Raw genomic sequence first — 12,368 nt, forward strand, 5'->3', positions numbered from 1 at the left:
TTTTGGTAAATTTGAAGAAATTTCTGGGACTTACGTTCAAAACGCTGAGACCTACACTAAAGCGTACGCCCAGAACATTGAGGCTTACCCTCCATGATAATTACCCTCAGCTAGTATGTTTTCATGCGTTATTGATGCATCTCGCCTCGAGACTCCCCCTAAAGAGCTTTTGAAAAAAATGATCCAAATAAATATACATACGACTTTTTTTGGAACCTGGTGTTAAGAACTTCTCTTCTAGTCACTAAGATATTTCTTTTGTCCTTTTAGTAAAGCATGTTTATTTGGATCAAATTGACCTAATGTTGTTTTTTGGAAGAATTAATTTCTCAAGAATGTCAGGTAAGCTGAAAGGAAAAAACCAAAAGAGAAGAATAAGAGGCAGTGGGGGCAGTCCTAATTAATACTTGCACCATCTTTCCACCAAGAAAACCCCACCTTCCCTTCATCACTTCACAACCACTCTTTTGTTGAACCCAAAAACATGCTCTTTACAGTCAACTCTTCTGTCCCTTGATTTGTACCCTTTTGTCTCACTAATCCTACCTTTCTTTCCTATGTTTTAGTAGTAGTATTCTCCTAACATTCTTCCCCCTCTTTTTTCTTTCTTTTTCTCATGTCAAAAGAAATGTTTTCTCTTGTAGATTCTTGATTTGTTTGCGAACTACTGCAAAATTGAACCAGAACGGTAGCAGGGTTTTTATCTTCTTGTTTGGAGAAAAAAAAGTGGGTTTTATCTACTGGGTGTTGTGGGAAAAAGGGGAGAGATTTCTTGGTTTCTTTTCTTTTCTTTCCCATCTTTAAAGCATTGTTGCCTTTTTGTGAAAGAACCGTTTTCCTTGTAAATCTGGAGAATGTCAGGGCTTATGAAGAAGAACCACTGAAAATTTGTACCAGAAAGTTTGTCAAGATTTGGTATTTGTTTATTTGGAGGGGAGAAAGACGTGAGTTAATTGGTGAAAAATTAGTTCAATTGTTTGAGTTGAGAGGAAGTGTGAAGAAAGAGCTTCTGGGGGTTTGAATTATGGTGAGGAAACATGGATGGCAGCTACCTGCACATACCTTTCAGGTCTGGACTGTGCTTTTCCTATCTCTCAGCTGATTTCTGTTGACAATTGCTTTCCCATTTTATCAATCTTGTCCTTCTGATTGCTCTACTAGGATATGGAAGTTACTGATTGATAGTAGTGGCTTACACTTATGGTTCATTCTTGAAACTAGTTGAGTAGTTAAGTTTTAAAGACTTGTCCAGCAACTATGTTGTGCACAGCTATTACTAGATGGTATATGATTCTAAGGTGGTTTCTGTTTTTGTACATTAATGAAATTGTGTTTATCAAGAAGGGAGGAAAAACAAGGGTAGGTTAAGGCAACTAAGTTGTCAATGGTTAAAAACTTGCATAGATATCATTTAAGATAAATGCAAATCGTAGATGAGTTTGTATGGATCAAAAAGTTATTGCTGTTCAAATTGTTAACAACTAGGGATTTGTATTATGAAACTTGGATCCCTTTTCAAAAGATTGCAAAGTTTCCCTATAAAGAAGAAGGGAAGGATAGCTTGTCAAATTTGGTGATCCCTTAGTAGCACAAATGATTTTCATTTTTGTTTGGATAGGTTAATCCCCATTCCCCGGCAGTTAGGAATTAAAATACATGAGTTAGGAATACCTAAATGAAGGAATATCAATTAAAAAATATTGAAATGAAGGGAAATGGTCGATATTTGTTATGGATAACCTCTAAGTACTTAGTGTTGTGGAAGTAGAAAGACAAATGCATCATGTTTCTAGTCATTGACTAAACTTGTGACAATAATGGAATATTCTTTAGCCATATAATCCTGACATTGCTTGGTAATTTATTTTACTGAGCTCAGTTTTTATTTCTTTTGCAACCATTCTACATGTTCAATGATTTGCTATCATAATGTATTGGATATGGCCGTTCTATAGGTGGGTGGATGGGTGGTGGGGGGGCTGGGGGCATTACCCTTTCTAAGTCTATTTTAGATAACTCGGTCTTTTTGTGTTAAATGTTTCGGTTGTTTGCCTATTCAATATGTGGACTAAATCTTGGACTCTTTGTGTAGGTTGTTGCTATAACTGTATTTTGCTTGTTAGCGGTTGCATTTTATGCTTTCTTCTCACCTTTCCTCGGAGGACGCTTTTGGGAGTATGCTTCTATGGCAGTTTATTCTCCAGTGGTATGTGAATTGGAGTAATTTATCTGTATGTGGTGTGGAGAAACTTCTATGATTCTATTACATGTCTCTCCATCTTGATTGATTATTTTAGCATTCTATCTTTGTCCTAATCTATGTGACGAACTCTCTGTTTTTGGACATCCCCAAAATATTTGGCTACAACAACAACAACAACATACCCAAGGTAAAAATATTTAACTATGGGACAAATTCAAATGACTCATCATATGATGCTTTTAAAATCATATAATCTTTTAAAATGAAAATGAAGGAACTCTGATAAAAAAAGTAAATCTATTACTACCATATTATAAATCAAATTAGTTTCTTAATCTCCATATCCCGTCAAATAGCCATAAAAAGATGGAACTGAGGAACTATTATTTGTATATTTTTCTAATGAAGGTTACTTGAAGTTGAAGTGCCTCTTTATGTCATATTGCAGGCATTGCTTGTTTTTGTTCTTTATGTTCGGAGTACTGCAATCAATCCTGCAGATCCAGGCATAATGTCTAAATTTGATTCTGGAAGAATGAATGATACCAACTCAAAGCATGGATTGTCTGCGAGAAATCGGTCTGGAAAATTTGATGAACGTAGTAATGATGGACGTTCTTCTCTGTCGTCAGCTTCAAGAACTTCCATTGCTGCTGCTAAATCCATCAAGAAAGGTCAACAAGAAGCAGGGAGACTAGATAACGAAGTGGTTTCTTTGACCAGAAACTCCTCTTGTTGTAAAATTGGAGGAGTGCTTTGCTTTTTATTTGTACACAAGGATTGCCGCAAAAAGGATGGAGCTGCTGAGGAGGAAGGGACAGGTGAAGATGCTCTGTTTTGCACATTGTGCAATGCTGAGGTAGCTAATCTATTATTTTGTTTTTGACAATTTTTATCATGTGCTTTTCACCATTTGTGATGGCATAGTTTGAAGCTTGTATTATACCGAAGTTGTGAAAGTTATGCTTGGTAAGTGCTCTTAGTGTCTTGAGGTGTTTCATAAGCCAAAAGAGCAGACATTTCCTTCAGCCCATAAAGTCTTGGATGTGAAGTTTAGCAATTCACATGAATAACAACATAAGATTGAAATCAACCTTAATATTGTGGACCAAATATGTTGACACAATGCTATAGAGATATCTTAATATCAATGTAATCCATTGGAAAACAATATTTATGTGTGCAACTTAATAAATTATTGACAATGACATTCAGTGACGCCTGGGAAATGCCTAAGACAACTAAGGAACTACTGCAAAGCTGGCAGATGAAGTACTGGGAAAGGAAAAACTGAAAAATTGGAATGCACTGCCCTCAGTCATATGGGGGTAAATCTGGAAGGAAAGGAACACAAGAATTTTTGAAAGCAAAAAGGAATCAGTCACTAGTTTCTTTACTGTTTTTTTCCCTTTTGTTGGTGTAACATGGCAATTCAAATGACACAGGGACCATGATAGATTTTTTTTGAGGTCATTACATTGTTGTAATGTGACTGTCTCTCTGTGAAAACTTAATAGTATGTCTTCACCAATCTAAAGAAAGACATTTAATGAGGATTTCAAGTCAGAATTTGCACTGGGAGCTGTCTTTCTTTCGAGAATCAAACTGTGAAAATAGAGAGAAGAATAGGGAATTTGTCTCTTTTTTTTTTGAGACAAGGGTAACTTAGAATTTGTCTCTTATTATTGACAATATGCAAGAGGGGCTCCTCTGGTAGGAATCTTATTCTACTTGATTGTAAACTATTAATTCTCTATGCATAGTAAGGTAAGTGATTATTTTACACAATAAATTCATTATATTACTTAGCCTACGTGTTTTGAAGTACATTTTAGTATATAATTTCGTCCATTCTCTTGACTTTCAATTCTTCATAAACTATTTGACAACATGATCTGCTGAACAAATTGTTCAATAATGTACAAATTGAGAGATTTGGTAGTTTATAGAAATGGATGAGGTATGTATGTCCATGTGAATGCCAGACAAAATCAACAGCAGATAGTCATTTTATGCTCCTGTTTCTTTCCTAGTTTTGTTGCTTAGACATGTGACTTAGTGCAGATTCCTCATCATGGGACATGTATAATCATTACGACCACCTTATATTTGTGCTTATGCACATTAGGAATGGTCATCTATATACTGACTGCTTGGTGTGGTGCAGGTCCGCAAATTCAGTAAACATTGTCGAAGCTGTGATAAATGTGTTGATGGATTTGATCATCATTGTCGGGTATACATCTCAGTCATCTATGGTACTTCTTGTTCTGATTTCTGTTATGGAGCTAACCACATTTATCAAACTGGCAGTGGCTCAACAACTGTGTTGGGAGGAAGAACTATATTACCTTTATATCACTGATGGCTACCAGCTTGGTCTGGGTATGTTCGAGGGAAATGTTTGTTTAGCAATGAAATGATTGTGTTGTTATCAGTGAATCATTCACACACTCTTTTGCAGCTTGTTACTGAAGCTGGAGTTGGAATTGCTGTTCTGGTACGATGCTTTGTGAACAAAAAGAACATGGAGGCTGAAATAGTTGATAGACTAGGGAATGGTTTCTCACTGGCCCCATTTGCAACTGTTGTGGTAATTTTTACTTGAGCTACAACTTGCACTGAGTTTACTATTCTTACTGGTTGATGAAATAGAATGCTGTTCATAATGGTGACGCATATTGACTGTATGCAGGCTGTATGTACTGCCGTTTCTTTGCTAGCCTGTGTTCCCTTAGGAGAGCTTTTCTTTTTCCACATGATACTGATAAGAAAGGTAGATTGTTATGGTTTTCTCTTTCTATTATGAGTTGGAACTTGAAGTTTCTGAGACAATTGTCAAGTTTGAGATTTTGCTTTAAAAATGTCTAGAGTTTTTACCATAACTGGTGCATATATTAAAGAGGAAACTGAGTTTGGGAGATCTCAGTTGGGTGATTCATAACTAGAAGCTACCTGAAAAATTATTCTGATTCTTTCTCAAAATCACCTTCCTATCAGGGCATTACAACGTACGAGTACGTAGTTGCTATGAGAGCCATGAGTGAGGCACCTGGGGGAGAATCTGTAGATGAAGAACAGCCTAACATTGTATACTCTCCATCAGGATCAGCTACAACTGGCTTCAGTGGTGGCAGTTCTTTGGGACTTCAATACAAAGGAGCATGGTGCACCCCTCCTAGGGTGTTTGTTGATTATCAGGTATTAGTTGCAACTAGAGAAGTTAAGTACTGAAAACTTCCAAGTCTCTGTTTGTAGGCAGAGAGGATGATTTATCCTTCTTATGTTTTCCGTTTTGAAACCTTTGCTCCATTCTTCTACAATGATATCTAACAGTGAACCTTGGGCCAGATGAATGGCAAGTATGTCCGTAAGATAAAATATATAATTTTAAGTTAAAATTCATATTTAGTATCACTAAATACTTAGAAGCTAAGTTTTTCGTTGAGTAGTTTTAATTTAGGTATCACCCTGCCTTGACCTGAATGTGTGACAAAAAAATTGAGGCTTATAAAAAAGGAAGGTTCAATGTACTTATTTTGATCAAAATTACATCATGCTGAACGTATGCTTTGTTGATACAAAATCTTTCCATTCCATTTTCTTGTTGGTATGATGCTATGATATATAAAAAGTTGCTAGTCGCTTCGCTGTCTCACAACTTCCAATGCTGCTGCCCCAAACATTCAATTTATCATTATTATACCTAGAGAAATTAAGTTATTATATTTTAGCTTTTGAAACTCCAAAGTTTCAAGAATTTCAATAGTGAGCATCTACTTGATTAGGATAAGAATGCATCTAGTTGAAATTTGTTTCCAGTTACTGCAGTAATATTTTTTTTAGCATAATAAGTTCATTAGGATAAGAATGCATCTACTTTTTTGAATTTTAAATTTCTATTGGATAGATTAGTTTGTTGAGATATGTTAGTTCTTTTGAATTCTTGTTATGCAGATTTTCTGCATATTATGATTTTAAGTTGGCTATTAAAGCCCTCGTACAGTCCTTTTCTTAATAAAGATATTGTGAGACAAATTCAATGTTTGTTATATTTTTGTTACTCTGCCATCTTTTTAAAAACCAATGGTGGTATCAGAACTTTCATTGATCTTAATGGTCTTGTATGTTCATTGAAGTACTTTCAATCACTTTAAAGTTAAATTCTTTTTAATTAAAGAAAGGTGACATTTTTTTGTGACCGGTTACAAAGGAAAGTGTGCCACATAAATTATTGCCAGATTATTGGCAGAGAGGCTAAAGAAAGTAATAGAAAAATCGGTCAACAAACATTAGATGACATTCATTAAGGGTAGACAAATAATGGATGCAACACTCATAGCCAGTGATTGCGATGACTCAAGATTGAAAAGTGAGGTCCCAGGCATAATGTGTAAGTTGGATATTCAGAAAGCTTATGATCATGTTAATTGGGATTTCTTACTGAATATTTTGAGGCACCCAAGGGGGTTGCCTAGTGGTCAATGAAATGGTTGAGAACCCTGAGGTCTCAGGTTCAAAACTTAGTGGATACCAAAAAACACTAGGTGGTTCTTCCTATCTGTCCTAGCCTTGGTGGACTGAGTTACCATCTGTCCTAGTTGAGGTGCGCGAAAGCTGGCTCGGACACCACGGTTTTCCAGGAAAATGGGTTTTGGAGATAAATGGATGAAGTAGATAGAATACAACATTAAAACAGTTAGGTTCTCTATGTTTGTGAATGGAGAACCTATTGGTTTTTTTGCATTAGACTGATGGAAGGCTCAATACTTGTCCTTAAGTGGTAGACAGATCCTAATCTATTCTGTCCTAGATGCATTACCCACTTATATGATGTCCCTATTCCCAATTCCATCAAAAGTCGTGAAGAAACTTGATAAGCTTAGAAGAGATTTTCTTTGGCATGGAAACAAAAAAGGGAAGGGTTACTGTCTTGTTAACAGGAAAATAGTAATGCTGAATAAAGGAAGAGGGGTATTGGAGGTTAGAAATCTCAGATTGCTGAATGAGAACTTACTTATGAAGTGGCTATGGAGATACACTAAAGAGGAAAGAGATCTATGGAGAAAAGTAATTGTGACAAAGTTTGGTGAACTTAATCCATGGTGTTCCAATATTATATCGGATCCTTTTGGAGAACAATCAGAAACTTATGGCCATTGGTGGAAGCCAATCTTAGCTTTAAGATACACAAATAAGACAAAATTCTGGCATGATGGATGGATTGATCAATCACCACAGGAGCAATTACCAGATCCTTTTCAGATCTGTGGAAACACAGAGGCTAGAGTAAGTGAGTGCTGTTCAGTACAGACTTGGGACATTTCCTTCCGAAGAATTGATAATGATTGGGATCTTGACAGAATGGCCTCATTACTTGGAAAGCTAGGAGGAAGCAACATTGTCACAACAGAGGCAGATTGGGTGCTGTGGATACACACCAAAGATGGGAACTTCTATGTAGGCAGTGCATACAAGAGAGGCTTACAACTGGTAGGGGGGAGGGTATCCCACCAAGGTAAAATATTTTACTTGGCTAGTGATTAAGAGGGCACATCTAACTCAAGAAGTTCTGCAGAAGAAAGGGAGACAGCTAGTTCCAGGTGCTTTCTGTGTAATATTACATGGGAGACTAACGAGCATCTCTTCCTACATTGCAGCTTCACTACTCAGTTGTGGAATCTCTTCCTCAACATAACAGGTTACAGCTGGACCGTGCCAGAGCACACATCAGTTCTATTGAGTTGCTGGATTAGGAGGGGAGGTAGTAAGAGTTAAAAGAAATGGTGGAGATTAGTTGCATCATGCATATGGTGGTCAATATGGTTGGAAAGAAATGATAGATGTTTTGAAGATAGGTCCAATTCCATATTAAAAAGTGAAATGGAATTGCATTGTGTTCTTAATTTTTGGTGTAAACAATTGTGTATAGTAGATACAGATCAGATATTAGACTTAATAGGAGACTTGTAATTGATAATATTCCTTTTTGGAGGTGGCCAGCATGCTCTTAATGCGAAGAATATAACCTTACCAGTTTCAAAAAAAAGTAAAAATCCTATCATTGTCCACATTAAAGCATTTTCAAAAAAGCTTACAGACAAGATAAAGTTATTGAGGGTGTTTTCTAAACACAGCCAAAAGAAGAAAAGGAAAGAAGAAAAGAAGGATCAAGTGTAAAAAAAATGTGCAAGTTTAAAAATTGATAAAAATATTCAGCACCAAGTCACCAATCGCTAAAGCAATAATTTAGAAGTTGCAATTTTTATGAATTGTAGTAACTAAAGCAAGTGAAGACTGTTGAAATTTGCTTCAAGTTACTGCAGTAATACTATTTTTTAGCATAATAAGTTGCTTAGGATTAGAATGAATCTACTTTTTAAAATGAGATAACTGTCAAAAACACACCTAAACTATCTTTTTTCTTTTTTTGAGTTTGATACCCAAACTATTGGGAGTGTGAATTTCATACCTAAACTATCACTTATTAGTTTGAGAAACACCTCTCTTTTATTACTCTCTCTTCATGGGTGTGCGTACTACACTCTTTTATTTTAAACAAATTTATCACATCACATTCTACATGGACAAAACATTCTACCTTGACAATAAATTATTAGTATTAGTTAAAATTAAAGATTAAACAACTATTATCCAAAAAAAAAAAGAATATTCTTTTTTATAAAATAAAATGTAAAATATTTTTCCTACCCCACTCCACCACTTCCTCTCACCATACTAATATTCCATCCCACCTAACCCTTCGCTTCTAATTTTTTTTTTCTCATTTTGTGTTAGATGATTTTTAGGAAAATATTTTTTACTTGCCACAATTTTTTTTTTAAAAAGTTTTCATTTATGTTATATTCGGTACGCAAATATAAAAAAAGAGCCCCCAAGGCCTAGCTCTAGTGGCAAAAGGTGGAGGGTTTGTGGCATAGGTCGTAGGTTCAAGCCCCACACCATGCAAAGCGAAGCCTAATATTTAAGAGGAGAAGGGTAGAGGGACGGTCCATTCTCCACCGAGTTTAGAATGCTGTGATTGGTCCAAAGGGCGGGTCCAAATATATATATATAAATAAAAAAAATATTCCTAAAACTATATGTACATATGTAACACAAAACGAGGAAAATGTAAATAAATTAGGAGCAGAGGGTTATATTATATAGGGTGGGGTAGAATTTTTTTTTTTCAAAATAAAATAATATCAACTTTATTTTTGGGATTGAGTGGGTGGTTTGGGGTTTGGGGGGGGGAGGGGTTGAAGTATGAATTTTTTAAAATTATTTTATAAACGAAATTTAAAAAAATAAAAGGACGGAGAGATTGTCAAGGGGGGGCCTGGGAGGAGGTGGTAGAGTGGGTAACAAAAATAATTTTTTTTTTTTAAAAATTAGCTTTTTTGGGATAGTAATACTTTAATCTTTAATTAATGTTGATAGTTATTATTTATTTTTTGCCAAGGTGAAATATTTTATCCATGTGCAAGGTTTTTTCAAATAAAAGAGAGTGTATTTCACACACCACTGAGGTGTTCTCAAACTAATAAGTAATAGTTTAGGTATGAAACTCACACTCCCAATAGTTTAGGTATGAAACTCAAAAAAAGGAGATAGTTTAGGTGTGTTTTTTATGCTTGTCTCTTTTAAAATTTTAAATTTCTATTGGATGGAGTAGTTTGTTAAGATAGTTCTTTTGAATTTGAATTCGGCGAAATGGTTTGAAGGACCCTTGTACTTGTATGAGTTTGTATTCTAGACTCTTCTACTTAAATCTTTTTGTCAACTGAACCCTTAAACTCAATCAAAATGAAACTTTTAAACCCTTCTGACCATTGACCGAGCTTATGTGGCATGTTTTTTGCCACCTCATTATAGCGCGTGCTATCACACTTTAAAAGGCGAGTGAGAGCACTGAATTCGCTTTAGAAAATATTAAATAATAAAAAAGAAAAGAAAAAAAAATAAAGTTACCAACTCCTCCTTCCATTGTTGTCCCCAAAACCCTAGCCACTATCAAATTTACTAGCTTTAGCAAACCCATCAATTAAAGTATCATAAACAACCTCATTTGGTTTTACACCTGCTTTGGACATTTCATCAAAGACATCAACAACCCTACTCATGCACACATAACTAGTAATTAGTGCAGAAAAGGTAGAACATGAAGGTTTAAATCTCAATTGGGTGTTATTTGTGAGTTTTAGCGACGTAAGTTTCAAATGTTGAACAAGGAAGCATTCAATGGCGATTTCGCTCCGGTAGCTATGGATCTTCAATGGTGGTTATTTGGTGATTTGAGTGATGACGATGAACAGAAATTGAGCGATTTCGCTCCGATAACTATGAATCTTCCATGGTGGTTGGTTATTTATTGTTTTAAGTGACGGATGATTAAGAGAAATTGAGAAGAGAGTACATAGATTTTTTTTTTTAGTGTTGAACTCTGGGTTTGAGTTTTGACTGTGTGGGGTCTTGTTCTTTGAGACTCAAAAAGCAGCCACAACCCAACATTAAGAAAATGTTGTCGGTTCATGTTAGTTAGTCAAATGCTACCTACCAAGAAACTCCCAACTTGTGGTTTTCTGATATTCATTTTCATTTTTCGAAGAAGAAAGGAATTAGGGGAATAGAGATGGCGTTAATGGTGGTTGTGAGTTGAGGGAGGCGGAGGAATGGTGAAAGATAACACTATTTTATTTTTTAAATCGGAAACTTCTTATTTTTATCTCTTTTATGGAGTAACATTTTTTGTTAATAATTTAAAAATAAATTTGTAATAATTATGACATGGCATTAATATATCTGATGTGGATATGACATGTCATTTATGTAAGGGAGAGTGAGCTACACACATGGTTGGAGGGGTTTAAAAGTCTTATTTTAGTTGAGTTTAAGGGTTCAGTTGACAAATGATTAAGTAGAAGAGTCTGAAATACAAACGCATACAAGTACAAGAGTCCATCAGACCATTTCGCCTTTGAATTCTTGTTATGCAAATTTTCCATATATTATGATTTTAAGTTGGCTATTTTTTTTTTTGAGAGAAGGATTTAGTTGGCTACTACTTAAAGATATGCTTAATAAAAATATTGAGAGACAATTTCAATCAATTTTATTATTTTGGCGGAATGACCTGGGATACCCCTGTTCTTGGCTTCGACTCCTAACTTTGCCAACTAAACAATGTTTGATTTTAGAAAAACACCATCATTATCGGAATGTACACGCAGTAGAAAAATTATGTCAATCTATTGAAATAACTTGAAGTTATTAAAATGTGTTATTTTAAACTGCTCTGACCATTGACCAAGCGTATGTGACGATTATTTTGCTGAATCGGATGAAATGCGTGGTTACACGCATTTAAAAGCAAGTGAAGACAATAATTTTAATTTTTAAAAGATATTAAAACTAAAAAAAATATATAACAATTAAAAAGAAAAAAGAATTCCCCATCTCCATAACTTCTTCTTCCTCATAATCTTCCCATCTTGAATCATCCCACCTCCACCCCTTCCCCCGACCCTTCCTCTTCACCATCTCCCCTAATCCACCCCCACATTTCTTCTACCTCTTCCCATACTGTACCTGTCATTTTTAATTGTGTCGGAGGTAATTTCTACTTCCTTATCAACGAAGAAAATGGCCAAAGAGTACATATGTTTGCTCACACAATCATTCACAACACCTCGTAGCCTCTTTATTTCTTCTTCACTCATTGTATTATTTGTCTACCTATTTCTCTTTGATTGTGACGTTTGAATTCAAAATTGGTTATTTGAGAGTTCTAGAATGATTGGGGAGAAGGCTGTTTATACAGATTTGGGCGGAAGAAAAAGGGCAAAAGAGTGGGAGGTTCTTGTTTGTGAAATGGAGGCCGAATTTAGATGGGTCTTTGAAAAACATATTTCTAATGTTTTCAAAATTGAAAGCAATTTTATCCATAGCATTTTAGATGATTTCCACTGTAGTGACCCATCTTCTAGCGCCCTTCTTTTCTCTCTCTCATCCTCCATTTTAGTCACTTTCTCACTACCATTAAATAACAAAATTTATAGTAAAATACTTTAACAAGACTTGGGTTGTCTTTAATTTCCTCTTCAACACAGAGAAAATTACAACGAAAGAAAGGGCGGGGGGGGGGGGGGGGGGGGGGGGGGGA

At 35.4% G+C, this 12,368-nt stretch overlaps 1 protein-coding gene across 1 annotated transcript in view; it reads left to right on the forward strand.

Moving 5' to 3' along the window:
- The first annotated feature begins 320 nt into the window (after positions 1–320).
- Positions 321–12,368, forward strand: part of LOC102595675 (probable protein S-acyltransferase 19) — a 19,188-nt gene continuing 7,140 nt past the window's right edge. Inside the window, exons 1-8 of the mRNA XM_006354358.2 lie at positions 321–1,069; positions 2,093–2,206; positions 2,652–3,062; positions 4,371–4,439; positions 4,517–4,588; positions 4,668–4,796; positions 4,899–4,979; positions 5,204–5,404. Of these exons, the coding sequence (XP_006354420.1) occupies positions 1,025–1,069; positions 2,093–2,206; positions 2,652–3,062; positions 4,371–4,439; positions 4,517–4,588; positions 4,668–4,796; positions 4,899–4,979; positions 5,204–5,404 (1,122 nt within the window). The 5' untranslated portion in view covers positions 321–1,024. The remainder of the gene's footprint in view (positions 1,070–2,092; positions 2,207–2,651; positions 3,063–4,370; positions 4,440–4,516; positions 4,589–4,667; positions 4,797–4,898; positions 4,980–5,203; positions 5,405–12,368) is intronic.

The sequence above is a fragment of the Solanum tuberosum genome, unplaced genomic scaffold (genome assembly GCF_000226075.1).
Source record: "Solanum tuberosum cultivar DM 1-3 516 R44 unplaced genomic scaffold, SolTub_3.0 scf00178, whole genome shotgun sequence".
In the NCBI taxonomy this organism is placed as follows: Eukaryota; Viridiplantae; Streptophyta; class Magnoliopsida; order Solanales; family Solanaceae; genus Solanum; species Solanum tuberosum.